The sequence below is a fragment of the Apodemus sylvaticus genome, chromosome 18, assembly GCF_947179515.1.
Source record: "Apodemus sylvaticus chromosome 18, mApoSyl1.1, whole genome shotgun sequence".
In the NCBI taxonomy this organism is placed as follows: domain Eukaryota; kingdom Metazoa; phylum Chordata; class Mammalia; order Rodentia; family Muridae; genus Apodemus; species Apodemus sylvaticus.
Genome location: NC_067489.1, coordinates 53,346,920 through 53,369,036, shown reverse-complemented (window position 1 = coordinate 53,369,036; position 22,117 = coordinate 53,346,920). Strand labels below are relative to the sequence as shown.

At 35.7% G+C, this 22,117-nt stretch overlaps 1 protein-coding gene across 2 annotated transcripts in view; it reads right to left on the bottom strand.

The window, feature by feature from the left end:
* Positions 1–22,117, bottom strand: part of Glra3 (glycine receptor alpha 3) — a 152,721-nt gene that overhangs the window by 43,147 nt on the left and 87,457 nt on the right. For both annotated transcript variants that reach the window (XM_052162318.1, XM_052162319.1), the window contains exon 5: positions 15,022–15,104. In XM_052162318.1, the coding sequence (XP_052018278.1) occupies positions 15,022–15,104 (83 nt within the window). The remainder of the gene's footprint in view (positions 1–15,021; positions 15,105–22,117) is intronic.

Genomic DNA, 22,117 nt, shown 5'->3' with positions numbered 1-22,117 from the left:
GATAAAGGTTAATGGGGAATTATTCTGTATTTCTAGATAATAAAAATATACTTTGGGTCAAGAAGAATGGAACATTGAGTAAATGACATTGTCATATATTGAAGATTTTATTTCAATTCCTAAACCCCATAAAAGGAGAGACCTCATCTCCAAAAGTTGTCCTCTGACATCCAGACTTGAGTAGTAGTAGAAGTAGTAGTAGTAGTAGTAGTAGTAGTAGTAGTAGTAGTAGTAGTAGTTCTACTATTTGTTACAGTAAAATTAAAATATACAGACACTCTGTCATATTGCATTTCTGGGTTAAAACAAATGAAAACATTTTTGTTTAACTTCCATGTTTATGTAGAAAGTTATAGATTTAGGTATATGTTCATTTGAACCACTGTGCTCTCAAAGATGAAATGCAGTTTTGTGATGTCACTAAGTAACAACATAAAAATACACTTATTCAATGGTAGGCTATGAGCCATGAATATATTCAAGTTCAGTTAGAGCCTAGGAATGCATTGAAGAATTATAAATTTGCATTTAATTTTTAAGTAAATCAGAAAAACATTTGGCCTAGCTATCTCAAATGGTTTTTATGAAGGAGACAGAAAAGTATTTCTAGTTTGACCTACTTTGCAAATTCTTGTGTTCTTAATCAACATCTGGATTTATAAAAAAAAAATAACAGAGGAGAAAATACTTGCTCTTGGCATATACTGATTTTTGCTGGAAGAAATATTACTCAAGTCCCTTTTATTAACTTGACAAGGAACAACTGTTATGTCAAAACACATTTAACTGAATTTTTTTTAAGATTTGCACATTTGATTTGAATGAAATCCTTTTTCATAACTCACACTGTCACATGTGGTTTCATTTAAATTTGTAAGTCTGCTAAATTAAGTGCCTTTACTTTCAATAAAGCTTTGTGGTATAACTGACTTACAACTTATCTTACATGTTCTTGTTCTTTGAACACTAGAATTACTTTAGCTTTCTCTTCTTTCTGTTTTTGATAACAATGGAAATATAGTGAGTTGTAGTCTTCTTAAATACCAATCAGATTAAGCTCAAAATAAGATTGAGTCTCACTGAACATACAGTGTTAAAAGTTCCTGTGGGAGATCTCAAATAAAACTGGAAAAGACCAGACCTTTAGACCATTTTTATGAGCAAAAGGTCTTGTATGGAGTTGGGCTTTTGCAGTAGGGCAGATTATAAAAGGATACTGCCTGCCTACTTCTTTGGGAGAAACTTCACATGGTGGGAAAATAGTCCATATGAGCTTGCAGAAGTTCAAAGTCTCATACTAGTTCAAATTTATGAAAAAAGTTCTCTCACAGGCCTCATCTCACTCCAGAGAGATGCTTTGTGAGCCAATCAGTGGGGAGCACCTGGAACCTCAAAATGTCTGGAGCAGACTAGAAGGGAGCTGCACTTATCTTATCGAGATTCCTTACATTTGACATATCAGTCTACCACGGTTCACTACTGGAAGACAGAACTTAAGATATGAACATTCAAGAGAAGACTGTTCTTTGATGCTAAGAAGGAAAATCTTTCAGGAAGTATTTAAATAAATAGAGTCCTGACATATTATTTTTAGTGTTCTAAAATTTAATTAAAATGATTAAATAGATTAAAAATAAAATTACCAAGCTGAATCTAATTCCTCTCCAAAATTTTATAATACCTAACATTGTAAGCCTTTGGAGAAGTGCAAGTGGGATGGAAATAATCAGCCTTTTTTTGTTGGGGAGTGTTTTCAGACATTGAAACTGACACTTTACAGTGCAGTAAAATCTAGATGATAGTGTAAATTATTTAGTGTTCTGTAATTTGCCACAAATACCTTCATACATAATAATATGTATGATTTCTACTTTCAAATTTTTATTAAAACTTTAACCAAAACAAGGTGTTGCAAAAGGCAAAACATAGGTGATAACTTACATAATAGGCATAAATTATCAATTAAAATATAAATAACTACTGTACCACAAAATATTCACATAATTAGAAGTAGTTGGCTCTAAAATTCTACATCCCTCAAAATAATTAAGTTGTATGCTTGAATAGCTATTGACTGAAATGAATTCATGTTTATGGGAGTCTTTGATATATTACTGTGAGAACCACTGTACTAATAACATGCTCTTGGGTTATTTTATTTTATATTTTTCACATCACTGAAAATATCACATTCAGAAGACTTAGTTTTTGAAATGAGTCTTAATTGAGCATTGTAAATGCAATTGAGTCAGAAGTTCTAAATGGTCCTTGGTTTAAATTATGTCAGCAGTATTTTACAGAGGTAACACATGCTAAATAATCATCAGAAATATTTGTTATCTGATTTCTTTATCATGTACATCCATGGTTTATATTTTGTTTGTGAGTTCACACCCACTAATTTCTAAGTATATGGTGATTTCTAAGTATCTGATGATTTCTAAGTATATGGTAAATACAAAAACTTCATTTTGGTTGTAGGGTGCTTTGCCCCCAGGCATACATAGTGACTAAATTTCATGAAGAACATAGAAAGAAATATATGGATTGAAGTTTAATTATAAATGAGCATGTAAACTAACTTCAGGGAGGATTTTACTATTTTTTTGTGTCCTGAGTACTCTCTGAGGAAGAATTATGAGACTCTGACCCAAGAAAAATAATCACTCCAACCTAAGCTTCGATTATCTAAGGTTAGATATATTTTGAAGATTAAGGTATCTGGGACTATTAAGAGTACATAAAATTGTGGAGGCATTTTTAAATATCACAGAGACTCCAAAATTCTCTGAAATGTGGGGACTCTTCTCAAATAGGTAGCAAAGCACCTACTAAGGAAGATCTTAGAACATGGTTGATCAAATGGGTAAACAAACAGCAAATGACCAAAACCAGTCCCATAAGTCATATCAGGTCCTGAGTGGGGAATCTCAAAGCATACTCAAATACATCTTAACATTTCCTCACCAATTTACTTAAAATGCCACACATCTGTGGGTCTTTAAAAAGTAGACTATTACCTTCAAATTTTTAATTGTTTATTTAATTTCATTTTCATTTTTTTAATGATGGTTTCTTTCCAATATCTTTACACACAATTCAAATTATATTTGTTTAGTGGTTTGAGTCAATTTTACGCACTATTGATCGATAGTATGTGTATTCTATCCTTTCTAGATACTGTTTGTGATCATTTGTACATGCTTGGCCCAGGGAATGGCATTGTTAGAAGGCGTGGCTCTGTTTTAGTAAGTGTAGCTCTTTTGGAGTAGGTGTGGCACTGTGGGTGTGGTCTTTAAGAACCTCATCCTAGCTGCTAGCATTCTGCTATCAGCCTTTTAAATGAACATGTAGAAATCTCAGCTCCTCTTGCACCAGGCCTGCCTAGATACTGCGATGCTCCTGACTTGATGATACTGGACTGAATCTCTGAAATTCTAAGCCAGCCTGATTTAATGTCATCCTTATAAGAGTTGCCTTGACTATGGTATCTGTTCATAGTAGTAAAACCCTAAGGAAGACATGGGTTTTAGATGTAGCTATTGGGCTCATAATCTTGTAAATGCATTTAAATATTTTATGGAATCTGAGATCTGAGATGGCCTTTCCAGTTTTCTAGTGTAGCTCACATATGTTACAAAAAAGACACTCAGCCCATAAACAATTAATGCATTTAGAAAAGCCCATGTTATTCTTAAGAAAAGATGTGAGGGTGTATGACATTTCCTGAATTTTCTGGCGCCTGAGTGTGGATTACTTGGTGTAAGGAGTATTTGTGACTGTACTGTAGAGTCATCTCTAGGGAGAATATTATCCAAACTCTGAAAGAGCCGGCTCACATAAGGCCATTTTCTTTAGGTTAGAAATGCAGCATTGAGAGAATTGAAGTTACCTGGAGAATTAACTAAAGAAGAGAATAAATGGTGATAAATACTTATTAGATAAGAACAGCAAACTCAACAATCAAAGGGGGGAAAAGACTGTAATGCAGTATAATTGCAAGTAATATTTGGTGTCAATTTCATGGAATTAGTTTTATTTTTCTACCTTTGCATGGGTTGATAATACTGACTTTAGGTCATCAGGCACACACTTTATCCTGAGTCACCTCATTGTATCCCATGCATAGAGCCACTTGTCTTTATACAACATTGAGACCTGAGCTTTTTAAAAATAGCCAGACTATGAAATCTCTATCATCATAGGTATCTTTATTACTGCTCTAAGAAGAATATTCAGCCTAGGACATTCTTTTGGACCCTTTTATTTTTGTGCCATGGAAAGACACAGCAAGTAGACCCTCCTTAGATACTGGTGTCTTGATCAAAATTTAGCGACAGCATATTTCTGTTTATTTGAAATTACCCAGTAGGCAGTATTCTGTTTTAGCAGCACAAAATGAATCAATTTTTTACGTTTCACTATAATTAAAAGTAATTTTATTTGCACAAACCTGGATAAGTGTAACTACTAAGCCTTATCAAAGCCTCTCTTTACACTAAATGGAGATAATCACAGAAAACTACAACTAGATAGACACAATGCAGAATTCAACTGATCATGGGGATGCTAGCCCCAGTGGATACAGCTATATCATAGCATTCATGCCTATGGCTTAGCGGCACAATGATGAGGAGGGAGCAGAAGGACTGTAAGAGACAGAACTACTGTAAGTTATGAGTGAAACAGTCTGTCCTAGGTATGGTCGCATAAACAAGAATAGAATAATGGCAGTAGTAATGGGCATAGTAATGTGGAAGAGAGAAGAATTTGTATGGCCTCATCTTAGACAAAGAACTATAGCCAGCTAATGACTTCTCAGAAAGGGATAATTAGCCCTCTTAGGGATGAAGCCTCTTATTGGCTGTCGAGTGCAGAGTGGTCAGTGCATGTGCACCCACACACATGATAACATACACAGACAATAATAAGTAAAAGATTTAGAGCTGGATAGATGGTTCAGTGGTCCAGAGTGCTTTTCTTGAGGACCTTGGCTCCCATCATCCACACTGGATGACTATAATGACAGCTCTAATGAATTTGATACCCTCTTCTGCCTTCTGAGGTAAGCTGCAAAGCTGCACTAGCTCGGGGGTCACACACACACACACACACACACAAACACACACACACACACACACACACACACACATTCGATTTTGAAAGTACAATACATTTAAAAAAAAAAAAGGACCCAAAGGAAAAGGAAAAAATCTGAAATCCGGAGGGTAGAGATCTGAGGACAGACACCCCTCTATGGAGAAGATCCTGCTTTAGCATGACAGGATTCAGGATTCTAAGGAGCACCAGGAAGATAAGATTAGTTCACCTCTGCAGTGTTTCCTAGGTAACATGAATGAGGACAAAGATGGACCAGGCAGTGACTTACCGTTCTTATTTTAAAGAATCTCTGGGTTAAACATGATATCATTTGGACCCACACGCTGTTGCTGTGTGCTTCCCTTATTAATTAACAATTATTGTTATTAAAGATAGAACATTTTCCTATCTTCATGGGGATTTTAGTGACAAAAGCTAGTGAGTAAGAAAGAAAGTGTACTAACCTTCTTTACAGGATGGAAATGGGGTGAGGAATGTAAATATCTCAAATACCATTGTAAAGGAATATAATAGAACAAGTGTGTGGGGAGCAGAGAAGCGAAGTGTGGGCAAATAGTGGCCAGGCGTGACCATCTAGAAGTTTACAGAGGGTCAAGCCTTTCAATATGTATCTCTGGAGAAATAAAACATTCTGAGAAATTCTTAGAGCATTGATAGAAGAAGCAATGTTGCCTCTGAGAAGTATACAAACACTAATTACACAGAGTTTAGTGTATTCAAGTTTATTCACAGGCAGGCACTGGGTTGGTGATAGCTGAACTGCATGGTAAATCCCCACAACCAAGAGAACATGCAGACCAGAAGGCAGAAAGAAATGATGACTAGTAAGAACTTAGTTTGGGATTATGAGGATAAAGCTTTTATATTAATAAGACACCATGTTCTTATTAACTCTTCTGGATTATTATTTGACTATAGAGTCACTTAACTTTTATATAAATATTCAATGTGTTATAATATTACAATTTCAGTCATTGATGATGGTTTAGCAAGCTTTAGCTGGTCAAAATGTCATTTTGTTTTAGGGGTTAAAAAAGAAATATCTGTAGCATATTGTTGCCAAGCATTCTAAGGCTGTCCCTTTGGGAAATGCATAATGGTGTGCTCTTCAAATCTCACAATGATTAATTACATCTGGATGACAGAGTAGTCTCAGAAGATAATATTTAGCTAAAGGAAAGCACAGAGAATTGGGTGCTTTTTATTCATGTGAGCTACATGGACGAATATATAATGGAGGACATAAAGTTTGTTAGTGATATTTTACTGGTTGAAGTAGAGTTGGAATCTAAAGTGGTTTGCTGCTGGGATCACAGTCTGACACTGCCAACTTGTGCCCTCTTTTGAAGGTTGAGGTCAATTTTAACAACTATGACTACAGCCAGGAAGAAAGGAATGAAGAAAAATATAAACCAGCCTTTTCTTCTAAGTATTGGAGATATATATCTTGTGGAGAAATCTTAGGACTATTATAGTGACAGTTTTTAAATAGACTCACAAGATTATTCTGAAGAGCTCTTGCAGGCCGCCAGAGCATGGCAAACAGGTTACTGGCAGGCTTTGCCCTTCCTCCCCCGCCCCTTTGCTAAACCATAGATTATTTCCCTAAAGCTAGCCACCAAAGTCTATTCCCTTAGTTAGACACTTCCTCCTTCTAAGACAGATAACTAAGGAAGACCAGCAATCAAAAGCCCCTTTGGGCTTACCTAATTAGCATGCCCAGTCAAAACAAGCCAACTCATTCTAACCTTAAAGGGGTTCCCCTTTTGGCTTTGTGAACTGCATTTTGCCTCTGAGCCATGGCTGTCTCATTCCCTAACCAGAGACAAGTCTTTTGCCCATCAGGGGAAAATACTCTTCCCCTCTTCCTTTCTCAGGTTTGTTTCTTCTTTGTTCTCTGTTCCCTGTCTTCGTCTCTTTCCCCCTGACATTTGTCTCTCTGAAGCAAATAAATCTTTTCTTTTTGTTCTGAGACCTTTGTTTTGGTGTGTCCTGTGCCAACTCTAGCCCTTCCAGGTTTAAAGGTGACTAATGTTTGTATAATGTCTTTGAGAGTTACTAATTCACAGTTCACTGTTTATTTCATTTTTTGTGCCATTTGGGAAAAAATACCTTTACGAATTATTGGCTTATTCTTGAAGTGGAAATAAGCCTATTTCATTATGTTGTGGCTAGGATTAAATGAGGAAATATATTTGAAAGATATAAAATCATAAAACTATTGGTGATGTCATAACTTTATAAGCTGGTGCCTGCGTCACGTTTTTACTATATGGCCATATGTTTAGAAGATCAGTAATGGCAAAGTCATATTACAAAGATGTGAACTAAAGAGGTGGTAGAAGTCACGGCTGTTGTGAGGGACAGGACTGCTCTAAGTTCAAATTGGCATGTATTCTACTAGAATTACATTTACCAGGCAAAACTTGAAGGAGCTTTTTCTTCCTAACATTGTAACTACAGAGATTAAATAACAAATACTCACAAAACAAGAACCATCTGTATCTCCCAGTAAGCAAACAAAAAGCACAACAGTACCCTGAACATTTTCCAAACTCTTAAATTATGAGTTAGTTTGGATGAATTATGAGAGTGTGGATAACAATAGAAGTTATTAGGACATGATTGTAAAAAATATCATCACAAGCTCTATTTTTTTAAAAAAATAACTAAACTTAGTATAAGATCCAAAGTAAGCAATCTGTATATCAAACCTGGCTATGAATTCATTCTGAAAATGAAAATGTCAATAATAAAAACCTTTGTATGTTACAATTCTCTCACACACCTCCACAAAAGCATGGCCTACTTTGAGACATTTCTTCTCCCAAGTACATTGGAGTACATTTCAAAAGATTTCTTTTACTTCTTCTTTTCTTTTGTTTTTTCTTTTGTTTTCTTCTTCTCTTCCCTTTTCTTTCCCTTCTCTTTCTTTTCATTTCCTTTCCCTTTCCTCGCTTCTTCTTTTCTTCCCGCTCTCCCTCTCTCTCTCTCTCTCTGTCTCTCTCTATATATATATCTCTCTGTGTGCTTTCTCTAAGTTGTTTTTAAACACCTTTCTCATTAAAAAATTACTTTTAGAGATTTAAGTCACTGTTTGAGGATAATTGTGTTTCTTTATTGTGTTTTTGTTTCTCTTTTGTTGTTAATTTTTTGAGGTTGTAAATTACAATATTTCTTCTGTCAAATCCTTTATATTCCCCTCCTCAGTTCTTCAAATTACTGACCTCTTTTTTTATTGATTCTTGTTGTGTAAATATGTGTGTATTTGTGTGTGTATGTGTTTGTGTGTACTTGTGTGCCTGTGTGTATGCATTTATTCATGCATGTATTTGTGTGTGTAGGCATGGTGTGTGTGTGTGTGTGTGTATGTGTATACATGCTTGAATGCATGTGTGTGTGCATTTGTGCATGCACGTGTTTGTGTGTGTGTGTGTATGTGTGTGTGTGTGTGTGTGTGTGTGTGTGCGTTACTTGTATGTAAGTTTTGGGGTTGATGATTTGGTACTAGCTTTCTTTTGTTTCTTCATTTTTTACTTTTCTATCTCCAAGAATTGAAATGTATTTAAATGTTACATATTAGGGTGTCTTTTCCTTATGTCCTCTTTATTATTCTTTAGATGTGAAGACTTAAAGCCTTGTGGTTCTGATGATGATTAAGAATTCTGTCATCTTAGGCAGACAACTGGCTACCCACAAATTTACAAATGTATTTTTATGATGTGAATAAAAATCTACAAATCAAATACAGAACCTTTCCTATTTCTGTGTATGTCTTCATATTATAAACTGTTTAGAAATAGGACTTACCTCATAATAGATCTGTACTTGTGAGTTAGTCATTCCCTGTCAATACAAAGCACTTTACTAATGTATTTCGCATAAATGGATTTTAAAATAAAACTAATGTCAATAAAAATGTCTTTTGAAAAGACAGCTGAATGATTGAAAACTTCTTTTTAAAGAGTTCATTCAGTGGGCATTGTGGGGCCACAAACCAAGCCTTTCTAGACCTGAAGGAGAAGGCCAGTGACTCCTCATGCCCCACTCCTCCTCACAGGGAAGGGACGTCAGTCATCATAACTTATATCAGCACACAAAAACTTTGTTTCCAAATGAAAACAATTAAGGAAATCACAGCCTTCATCAATGCATAGAAATTTATTGAAATTTTCTTTGTGACTTTCTTTTCCTTTTCAATATAGTCTTCAGTAATGTGCCCACAGATCCACAGCAAAGGACATGAGACTTCTAGCTATACAGCTCTCCACGATGCTCACAAATATTCTCCATGTATACTCCATTGCTGACTTACATGTTTCTTATTTTGCTTCAAAATTTTTAAGAAGTTATGTGGTTAAGTGCTTATATTTTCACAACTATTTATATATTTTCTTAAAGAATGTTTATTATTTTTTTATTTTTCTTGTAACAGTTTCCTACATGTATTTTTTATATTAAAATGAGTATACTAGGGATTGGGGTGTGGTTTAGGTATAAGGTGCTTGTCTAAAGTGAACATTAGCCTATGTTAGTTCTCCAGGACCAACTAACTAGGCAGTGAGACAGACAGATGAAAACAGACAGACAGACAGACAGACAGACAACGGGATAGTAGGCAGGAAGGTACACAGGCAGGCAGATCTATACATTCGATGTAGATGTATCTCTGGAGTGTAGATTTCTTAATTTTCTACTCTCAATTGCTTTTGGCATTAGGATACTATTAGGTATAGTCTTAATGTTTGCTAACATATAGTTTGAGAGTGTACACTTCACTCTGTGGATTCGGCATTCTTTTGCATTTACTTTCATTAATTACATTTATGTTCAATATGTAAATTAAACAATATGTAAATTTAAGATTACTTTTTTGACATGACACACAGATTTTATTTTCTATTAAAAAGTTTGTCTCTTTCTAATGTTCTCTTTCTCTCTTTTAATTCTCATTCACAAGTTACCCTTTGTAGTTATTTGTGGCCTTGTTTGTTTGTATGGCTTCTCTGACAGATCTTCATGCACATGTTTAGTCTCACCACAACCTCACAGGGCTCCTATCTGTTGACTTGCCTGTGGAGTCTTCTTTCTTAACCATTTCTTTCCTTCTATGCTGTGAAAGATGTACACCTTTAGAACCAAGCCACAAATCCATATTCTGAGACAGGCAGGATCATGTCTGTTTTCTCAAAAAATACAATTCCACTGTCACTTCTGTTCTTATAGGCATCATCTTACTACCAGATTCTCACAGCCTTTCTTAAGAAAGCTTAGTCAACGGTGCCTCCAATATGGATAAAGCAGTTTCTGTCAAGAGGGAAGCCAGTGTTCATTGACTCATGCCATAGGACCACTGAGGCAGGGCATTGGTTCCTGATAACGGCAATGAAGGAGAACAAGGAAAGCACAAGGGAGGCTTGTTTTTCCATGTATTCAGCTTTAGATTTCCCTGGAAATATCCTGAGGAAGTCAGATACATGACTCGGGAACCTATCAAAGAGTTCTGATGAGTTTTCCTTACTAATTTTAATATTTAATGCTTGAAAATTTCATATTGTTTAGACTGCATTTTGATGCACCCCTACTTTCTTTCCAGTTTCCCCTAGGGCATTAAGCACATTTGTCAACTTCATGGTCTTTTTGTTTTTGTTTTTGTTTTTTTAAACATTACTAATCCACTGAGTGGAGTTATTGCTACCCATATGGGCATGAGTATACAGTCACCCACTGAGACATGGGCAACCTACTAGAGATTGCTTTTTAAACCATTGTTGACTCTCTGTTGTTCTCTCAGAAGCCCTCAAGGACTAATAACTCTCCAACTATGGGTGGGACCAGTCTGGCCCTTTTCCCATCCAAGCTGAAACTTTTAACTGGCTTGATCTTGTGCAGGTCTTGCACATCTATGACCTCAGTTGCTGTTTTATTTTTTCCTTGTTCACTTTACCTCCCACTAACTGCCCCATTCCCAGTCACCCCTGCCAAAATCCTTCTCCCCTTTCCCTCTCCCCTTCTCCTCTTAGCAGGTGGAGTCTCTCTATTATCCCCATTACCCTGACACTTCAAGTTTCTGTGAGGATACGTGCTTCCTCTCCCACTGAGGCCAGACAAAGCATCCCACCTAGTAGATCACATCCCACCTACAGGCAACAGCTTTTGGGATATCTCTCATTCCAGTTGTTCAAGACCTACATAAGGTCAAGTTGCTTGTCTGCTGTATATGAGCTGGAAGTTTTAGGCACAAGGGTCCAGGTTAGTTGCCTTTGTTGGTCTTCCTATGGAGTTCCTATCCTTTTCTTTATCATTTAAAATGTAAATAAAAAATATATTGATTAAATTTAAATTAAATTAAATTAAATTAAAAAAAACCAAGACATCATCAATTTTGCAGGCAAATGGATGGAAATTGAGAATATCATCCTGAGTGAGGTAACCCAGTCCTCAAAGGCTTTTACTCACTTATAATGGGTATTAGCCATAAAATATAGGTACTATATTATATTCCATAGCTCCAAGGAAGATAAACAAGAAAAAAGACCCAACTGAAGAACCTTGAATTTTATTTAGGAGAAATAAAATAGTCATGAGAGGCAGATGGTGGATGGAGTTGGGAGGGATGGGGGATGTGGAGGGGAATTGGGGATTCAGGATCAGGTGTTAGGAAGGACAGGAGAGATGGCTAGATAGTCATGAAAATGAATGGAAATCTGCATCTGACAGGGGTGAGGAAGTGGGGGTCATCTCCAGGAGAGAGAAACCTGGGATAAGAAAGGCACACAAGAATAAACTGCGGTAACCTTAGCTGTGACTCATTATTTAGAGGATATGGAACCTGAAGAGGCCACCTTCTGTATCCAGAAAGGAAACCCAGTGAAGACTCCACCCACCCATAAATCTCTCAACCCCAAATTTATCTTGTCTACACATAATGTAGGCATGGGGGAGGGAGCAGAAACTGAGGGAGTGGCCAACCAGCAACCAGCCCAACTTGAGACCAACCCATGGTCAAGCATCAATCCCCAGCACTATGAATGATAGTCTGCTAGGTGTGTAGACAGGGCCATGTTGTCCTCTGCGAGGCTCCACTCAACAGCTGACTCAGACAGATGCAGACACCCACAGCCAAAAAGTGGACCACAATCGTGTTTGCTCTGAGCTCTACAACCCAACCTTCCTGCGAATGCTGTGTTCATTCGCCTCTCTTCCTCAGCCTCTAATCACAGACTATCGAACTTTGCTCTTTATTTCTATCATCATCTAATCTTTTGCCTTTTCAGTTTTTTGGAATTTAATTTTTATCTTCATTATTCTAACCAGAGTTGTCACTGTCAGCAAGAACACTGGTTCTGTTTTCTATTCTCTAAATTTTATTCAATGTAGTTGCCGCATTGGATAAGTTGAAAAGATATCTCTACAATTTCTTCCTAACAACTTATAAATGAAAGGTTTCCTTAAGGGCATGCTCTTTGTAGTTATTTTCCTTTCTTTTGGTAAATTCATCTAATTTCTTGAGGCAAAATTCATACAACTTTTATTAATTTAATTTCAGTTCTGTCTTGACTACAGACATGAATATGCCAAGCTACAAACATACTAATGCATTTGTTAATAGTCCTATAAATATTTCCTTTTTTTATACTTTCCAATTGTTTCTTAATGTCTGTGACATGCTCCTACGTATATGGCCTTATGACTTTTTTAGGTCTGATTCACAGGTACCCAGAACCTTTCATGTCCACATTGTATTAGTCATCTCCATTAACTATTGTTCTTTCCACATTCATTCTCTAATGTGCCCCTTTTTCCTTTTTTACTGTTCTACTTGTAGAGGGAGATTATTAGGATTTTTACATTGAATGTGCTAAGCAAGCTCTGTCTACCAATGAATGATGTCATAAGGCCTCTCTTATGTTTCATTTTGAAATAAAGAGCTCATTAAATAGCTCAGGTGGTCCTTGAACTCATGATCCTCATATGTCAGACTCCGAAATACCTAGAATTATGGTTCTGAACCACAGTGCTCTTGTCCCTATTCTCTATTCCTATTCTTGTAGTATTATAAAAAAACGTAGTGCATAATCTTGGTTCATTGGTAAAATAATGTTATTGAGGTCTATGAGGTTATTTGGTATTAGGGCATGGCTATCTAATAAAAAATGGTTACTATGCAAACATGAGGACCTGATTTTAATCCTCAATTGTTAATAAATATCTGAATGTGCCTTCAAAATAGTGCTTGGGAGATCAAGACAGGAAGAGATCTAGAGTTGTTGGTTTTAGACAGCCAGTAGCCACATCAGTGAGCTCCATTCTAAAAATAAGTAAATAAATAAGGTAGGTAAGTATTATAAGTAAATAAAGAAGCAAATTAACTGAAGGAGATCCCTGATATCTCTGGCCCCCATATGTACATAACTCTACACACATGTATACCTGTATCCACGTGTGTTCACATAGACACATGCATGCATGTACATGTAATAAGTAAATATAAAACATTTGCCAAATAATTTCATTGCTCCTTAAAGTTTGAACAATTCTTTGATCTCTAAATAGCTCAAATATATAAGCTATTACATATATATATTTATAATAGTTATTATATATATAATCACAGTGATTATATATATTTCTATGTCCTATATTTTTCCCATAAAATAATTTTTGAATCAGATATTTTTAAATAAGATATTTATTAAATAGTTATCTTTTAATTAGTTAAATTATTAAAATTTTATGAACTTTGGCTCAAGAAATTAGATTAATTTACTGAGAGAAAAATATACTTAGTTTCTCTATGTTCTCCATTGATCAATATACACAGTCAGCTGTCCTAAAGTTCCTCTTCTTCATTGTACAAAGTTCAAAGAATGCACTGGTAGGCAGTTTTCCTTCCTTCCTTCTCCACAAAACATTTAAATATCCCAATTTTAGATTGCCTCACTCTCCTTCCCTGATGTTTTCATTCTATCCATGCCTGGCTTTAATGTTTAAGAGACACAGAGTAAACCATTTACAATGTAAAGACAAGAATTATTATCAGAGAAATAAATATTTATAAGCCCTCAAGAAAAACAGTGCTGGGTGGGGAAAGAAGGCTGGGCCCTGTTCCCCCACGAGTTTTGTACTCCATCTAGTGGCAAGTCCCCCATACTGCAAGGCTTGCCCGTCAGACCCTGAACTCTGGAAATATATTTTCCGATTTTCCTCAGGAAAGAGTTCAAATAGTGCTTTCTTTCTTTCTTTTTTGAAGTATATGTATATACTTAATTATTTCCCTTTGAATAAACATTGTAAAACATTTTACTGTTTATATACTAATTACTATGTATATATTTATCATTTGTGCACTATTCTGTCACTTATATTATTACAAAAGTGTTTAATAACACACACTTCTGTACCTTGTTTTATGTCAGTGTTAATCAGTGGTGTTCATTTAGCAGAAAGACATCTGAAGGCAACTCAAAAGCTTTGGTGAATCTCCATACATTTAAAGGTCCTTTCTCCTGATGTGACCCACACAGCATATTCAGTTAAAATGGCAAACACTGCATTTCATAGAAAAGCCTAAGGTAAGGGGACAGGCAGCTACTTGCCATCAGCTCTGACTTCTTGAAGATTACCTAGACACTCTAAGGGATGATTTTCATATCCCAAAACATGGGAATAGGAATGTTTTTAATCTCATCTGATGCGACATGCATGAGTGCTTGCACCATTTCAGGTTTTCAGCAAATATAGATGCAGGTTCATATTTAATGATGTGCCCATTTTATTTTTGTTTGTTCAATAAACATGTATCTAGAAAAATATAAAATATACTATCTGATATAGTCACTAAAGACTTACATCTACATCTGAAAAGATGCTCAGAATGAGTAAGTCACTCATACTTACAGCTTTCAAGTTGCATTATGCATGTTTGTACATCCATTGGGAAATTCTTGAGATCCATCGGGCAGGAGAGTGTTAACGTTAACCTGAAAGAATGAAAGGAACTCTCTTAAAGGTGATTTACACTGACACATGCATCTTCCACTATGTAGAGAAAGAAATTCTTGTGTTGAGAGAAACTAAAACTGCGCAAATGAAAGTTTCTCCAAGTTAAAAATGTTATTTATTTTGAAATAAGTAAGTATTTATAAGCAAATATATTTATAAACAAATGTTAAAGTACCATCACACCTATAAATATTCTGTTACACTTATTAATTTATTCATTTACTTCCTTACAGTAGAGATACCTACAAGAGGCATTTATTTCCAAAAGTGGTTCCCAGTATATAAACATGGATGTGGATTCTATACAATTACCAAATGTCAAAAGATGCATTTCATTTAAATATTGCATTATTGTCCTTTAGGAGGACACTGCATACAGGAATGTGAAGTTATACATGTGGAGGGACAGAATGTAGAGAAATAATCCTACATGACAATTCTGAGTATTTTAGCAGCAGCTCTGGGAAGTTGTCGATGATAGACAGGCATTGAGTACAGGATATCTGAAGAACTTGAGTGTTTGCTAACAGAGTAAGGATTGGATCTACTCTGGCTTGGGCATTCTACAAGTTCCCGTCAGAGTCAGGAAATAGTTCCCTAGAATCTAATAATAGTATCCTAGAAACTTTATCCTAATTATAGTATCCTAATATTAGTATCCTAATAACTTTTCTCTTCCACTACCTCTGTTGGGTGGTAGGCTAGAGCACAAGTTGAACCTTTATTAAAAGTAGGTTGCAAATAATTCATGCCTACACACAGACACATGTACATGTGCATATACATACATATGTATAATGTAATGAAATATATATATTCATATATATATGTATTCATATATATGTATTCAATATATATATATATTCATATATATATATATTCACAGACATATTACTGATATATCTTTGTTTTTTAACAAGATGTAGTATTTTATAAAATTGAGAGAGAAGAGAAGGTGGTGGTCTGTATCCACAGTCAATGTTCTTCAAAGTTCTTTTCTGAGAAACCCCACTCAGTCCCGTTTATATTAATTTCCTTACTGAAACCTATTGCACTAGTGAGCTTGCTAAGTGCTCAGTTTACCTGAGCTTGTGACCAGAGGCATAATACTCTATGCCATAACCATAAACCCTAACTTTCTCATCTCTAAATTGAAGATGGCAATGGTACCTACTCGAGAGTTGAGGGGAGGAATCATGGGTCATTGTGTGGAATTCCCTTAGAAAAGTACTGGATACATAGGAAATACTGAATGGCTATTACATTTTAATGACTGACTATTGACTCTTCCCATTCCTTTACTCAAACATTCTAATGTGTGGCCACAAAGATGAAATAATTAAATCTCATATGAGAACTACTTATATAGACTTTAACAAAAAATGACTAGCAATCTGACTACATTCTTTAAAATGGAATTTTTATGTAAAGCACAGATATAAAGTTAAAATGATATATAGTATCCAGTGAGTATCTTGCTGACATAGATCCAATTAGCAGAGTTTGGGAGACATAAATGGATAGACACAAGGTTTGCTGGAGTTCTAAGAGTCTCAGAAGGATCACTGAGTAATTCATTCAAGTTCTCTAAGAGCAAGGTAATTCATTCTTTAGCTAGAATAATAATCAGAACACTCCATATGCAAAAGCAGTATTTTTTTTCTGTTCTGGCTCAGCTAGATTAAGTGATACTAAGTAATAGCATGGCTTTTCCATATTCTCTCTTCAAAACACAATTTAAAAACTAGTTGGACACAGTGTGCTCTGTCTTGTGAAAGAGTTTATCAGCAGAAAGTAGACATGCACGCACATTCAGAAATTCACAGGCATCCATTCTCCAAATATCCAAGGCTTTTGCCAGCCAGTTTCCTACGCTGACCTGCAGAATGCTCTGACCTTTCCTAGAGAAGTAAAAACTGTCCTCAGAATCGTTTCCTCACTCTCACAGTGCATGTGTTGTCAAACTCATATCCTGGCTATTTCTCTGCCTAAAATGGGAGCCACTGCACCATCCCAACAACATCAACAAGTTCAAAGGAATTATTTGGCAAGGCAAAACAATTTGCAGAAAACCTCTTGTAAATCCTTCCTATAAAAATCAATTTATTTACTTTGTTTTTCAAAATCTAATGTAAAACATTATTGATTAAACAAAACACTGATTAACCAATAAGTGACTGGTGGTGATAATACAGAGGGTTTGTTTATCCAGATACTACCTGTAAATTAAAGATGTGTTCTGACCACATCAAAGGTAACTGAAGCAAAGAAGCTATGATTCATATTCTGTTTTGGAGATGAATGACTACTTGTGTAAGGAGGACACCAAGTTCTCTTTCTGAGACGAGATACTACGTAAACAGGATATAGCACTTCTGCCTCCCCCTAAGAAGTCTTGGCTCAGTGAAACAGTGATGATTTTCAAAAGGCTGACTCATCTTTGAAAATCACTGGCCTCATTAAAATTTAATTATTATCCACTTTTAAAATAGCATTGCTTGTAGTGTTGCGTCTGTCCCAATGTCTATTTGAAATTAAACATATTTTCTGACTCTATCACAGCTTTCTGAATCAAAAGATGTATGCTATGCTTCTTTTGGCATATCATTTTATTGGTGTAACATAATGTATTGAGCATAACAGTTTTTGTGCTCAAATACGTATTACAATATTATGCAATACTTTATAATTTTGTAACATATAGACAACGTTTCTTCTTCAACAATCTAAGGAGTTTTGAAAGAGGTTCTTCAATCCCATACTAACATATTTATGTCACTTAATTTTTATTAGTTATTTTATTTATTTACATTTCAAATGTTGTCACCCTTCCCAGTTGCCCTGCAATGACCCCCCCATCCCCCATCCTCTTTTCCTGTAAGAGGGTATTCGCCCACCCCTCCCCCACCCACTCTCACCTCACCCATCTAGCATGCCTCTTCTCTGGGGGGCATCAAGCCTCCACAGAAACAAGTGCATTCCCTCCCAGTGAGGCCAGTCAAGTCAGTCCTCTGTTACATATATAACAGGGGCCACAGACAAGTCCATGTATACTTTTGGGTTGGTGGCTTAGTCCCTTAGAGCTCTGAGGGGTTCTGATAGTTGATAGTGCTGTTCTTCCTATGGGGTTGCAATTCCTGACAGCTTTTTCCCCCTTCATCTATTTATTCATCATTTATTTTCTTCATCTACTCTTCTATTGGGGTCCCCAGGCTCAGAACAATTGGTTGTGTCTAAATATCTGCATCTGTTTTAGGTGCTGGCAGAACCGCTCAGAGGGCAGCTATACCAGGATTCTGTATGCAAGCACATCATGGTATCAGCAATAGTTTTGGGGTTTTGTGTTTGCAGATGGGATATAGATCCCAAGGTTGATCTCTGGATAACCTTTCCTTCAGTTTCTGCTCCATTTTTTGTTCCTGCATGTTCTTTACACAAGAACAATTCTGGGTTAAAAATTTTGAGATGGATAGGTAGCCCATCCCTCAACTGGAGACCGTGTCTCTCTACTGGAGGTGGTCTCTTCATGTTTTTTCTCTCCTTTGTTGGACATTTCAGCTAATGTCATCTGCATTGGGTCCTGGAAATCTTCTACATTCATGGTGTCTGGGACTTTCTAGTGGTTTCCCTCCTCCCCCACCTCACACTGTTGTATATTTCGATTCACTCTCCTGGCTCTCTGGGCTTCTCTCCTATCTCCCCATATTTGATCCTGTCCCTCTTTTTCCCCCCACTTTCCCACCCAGGACTCTCCATCCCTCTGCCTCCAGTGATTATTTTGTTCCCCCTTCTAAGTGGGATTGAAGCATTCACACTTAGGCCTTCTTTCTTGTTAAGCTTCACATGGACTATGGATTATATCATGGGTATTCTGAACATTTTGGCTAATATCCACTTATCAGTGAGTACATACCATATAAGTCCTTTTGTTCCTGGATTACCTTACACAGCATATTATTTTTTGGGCCCATCCATTTGCCTGAAAATTTTGTGTTGTCCTTGCTTTTAATAGTTGAGTAGTATTCCATTGTGTAATAGAACCACATTTTCTCTATTCATTCTTCCGTTGAGGGTCATCTGGTTTGTTTCCAGCTTCTGGCAATTATAAATAAGGCTGCTATGAACATAGTGGAGCACATGTTCTTGTGATATGGTACAGAATGATTTAGGTACATGCCTAGTAGTGGTAAGCCAGGTCATCATGTAGACCTATTTCAAAATTTTTTGAGGAACCAAAATGCTTGTACTAGTTTGCAAACCCACTAGCAAGGGAGAAATATTCCTCTTTCTCCACATCCTTGTCAGTATCTGCTGTCACCTGAATTTTTTATCTCAGCCATTCTGATTGGTGTAAGGTGGAATCTCAGGGTCATTTCGGTTTGCATTTACCTGATGAGTAAGTATGTGGAACATTTGTTTAGGTGCTTCTTGGCCATTTGAGTTTTCTCAGTTGAAAAATTCTCTGTTTAGCTCTGTATCCATTTTTAAAATTGGATTTTTTTTAAAGAGTCTAACTTCTTGAGTTATTTGTATACTTTAGATATTAGCCCTCTATCAGATGTAGAGTTAGTAAAGATTTATCACCAATCTGTACATTGCTGATTTGTCCTATTGACAGTGTTCTTTGCCTTCCAGGAACATTCCAATTTTTATGAACTCCTATTTTTCAATTGTTGATTTTAGGGACTGAGCCATTAGTGTTTTCTTCAGTTAAATTTCCCCTGTGCCCATGTGTTCAAGGCTCTTCCCCATTTTCTCCTCTATAAGTTTAAGTGTATCTGGTTTTATGTGGATTTTGTGGAAGGCCTTGATCCACTTGGACTTGAGCTTTGTACAAGGAGATAAGAATGGGTCAATTTGCATTTTCTACATTCAGATAGCAAGTTAGACTGGTGTTATATTTTGAAGATGTTTTCTATTTTCCACTGGATTGTTTTGGTTTCTTTGTCAAAGATCAAGTATCCATAGGTGTGTAGTTTATTTCTGGGTCTTCAATTTTATTCCATCGATCAACCAGTCTGTCTCTGTACCAATGCCATACAGTTTTTATCACTATTTCTTTGTAGTAGAGCTTGAGATCAGGGATGGTGATTCCCTATGAAGTTCTTTTATTGTTGAGAATACCTTTTGCTATCCTGTTTTTTTGTTTTTTGTTTTTTGTTTCTTTTTTTTGTTTGTTTTTGTTATTCTGGATGAATTTGAGAATCACTCTATTTCTCTGAAGAACTGAGTTGGAATTTTTATGAGGATTGCATTGAATCTGTAGATAGGTAAGATGGCCATTTTTTACTATATTAATCCTGCCAATCCATGAACATCGGAGATCTTTCCATCTTCTGAGTTCTACTTCAGTTTCTTTCTTCAGGACTTGAAGTTCTTGTCATACAGATCTTTCACTTGCTTGGTCAGAGTAACACCAAGATATTTTATATTATTTGTGACTATTGTGAGGGGTTTGATTCCTTAATTTCTTTCTCAGCTTGTTTATCTTTTGTATAGAAGAAGGATACTGATTTTCTTTGAGTTAATTTTATATTCAGCTACTTTACTGAAGTTTATCAGCTATAGGAGTTTTCTGGTAGAATTCTTGTGTATGTTTACTATCAGAGCATCGGCAAATAGTGATACCTTAACTTTTTCATTTCCGATTTGTATCCCTTTGACCTTCTTAGTTGTCTAATTGCTCTAACTAGAACTTTGGGTACTATATTGAATACATAGGGATGGAATGGGCAGCCTTGTCTTGTCTCTGATTTTAGTGGAATTTTACTTCAGGTGTTGATCGGCTGTATATCACTTTTATTATGTTTATATATGTGCTTTGAATTCGTGATTTCTCCAAGATTTTTGACATTTTGTCAAATTCTTTTTCAGCATCTAATGAGATGATCATGTCTGGTTTTTCTCTTGTATTTGTTTATATAGTGGACTAAATCAATGGATTTCCAAATATTGACTGCATCCCTGGGATGAAGCCTACTTGATCATGGGGAGGATGATCATTTTGATGTGTTTTTGAATTCAGTTTGTGAGAATTTTATTGGGTATTTTTGTATTGATATTCATAAATGGAATTGGTCCCATGTTCTCTTTCTTGGATCTTGGTTTAAATATCAGAGTAACTGTGGCTTCATAGAATGAATTGCGTAGTGTTCCTTCCATTTCTGTTTTGTAGAATCATTAGATGACTATTGTATTAACTCTTTTTTGAGTGTTTTTTAATGAGTTCTTCCATTTCCTTAGGGATTTTGGAACTATTTATTATTTTACCTAATCTTGCTTTAATTTTGTAGATAGTGTCTGTGTAGAAAATCATCCTTTTCATCTAGATTTAATAATTTTGTTGAATCTAGACTTTTGTAATAGGAACTCATGATATTTTGAAATTTTACCTAGCTCAAATAAAAGTTTAAATTGTGATTTATGAGTTATGTGTAATACTTCTGAAATAAATGTTCTCATTATTTTATTTGAAAGAGAGGCTTCTGCATTGTTAGTCACAGTGTTATTTGTGAGCTATTGGAGTAGCCAATATTTAATATTTGTGATAAGGGTATTGTTACTCCATTTTACAAGTCATAAGGCTGAGGTTTACATAGGACCTTCTGAAAATATTCAATATTGGTCAGTGAACTTGGTGAAGCACTGTGTTTATGCTTCGTCATCTTGGTTTGTTTTATGTTGTAGGAAATAGTAAAAACTTTAGTGTCTGTTATATACCTGACACGATGATAACATGTTTCACATTCATTATTTTAGCTTGATTTAGTTAGTATTATTATTTTTCTCTACAGTAGAAAAATGAGGGTTATTATTATCATTATTATTACTATTATCATTATCATTATCTAGAAGAAAAGAACCTTGTCTCAGATCACAGATAGTAATCCGTACAGTACAAATGAGGGCTGGAAGAAGTATTTAGTCTTCACAGGGCCTCTTACTCTCTCCATTTCTCTTGCAAGCATACTAACACTAGAGCCCTGCCAGC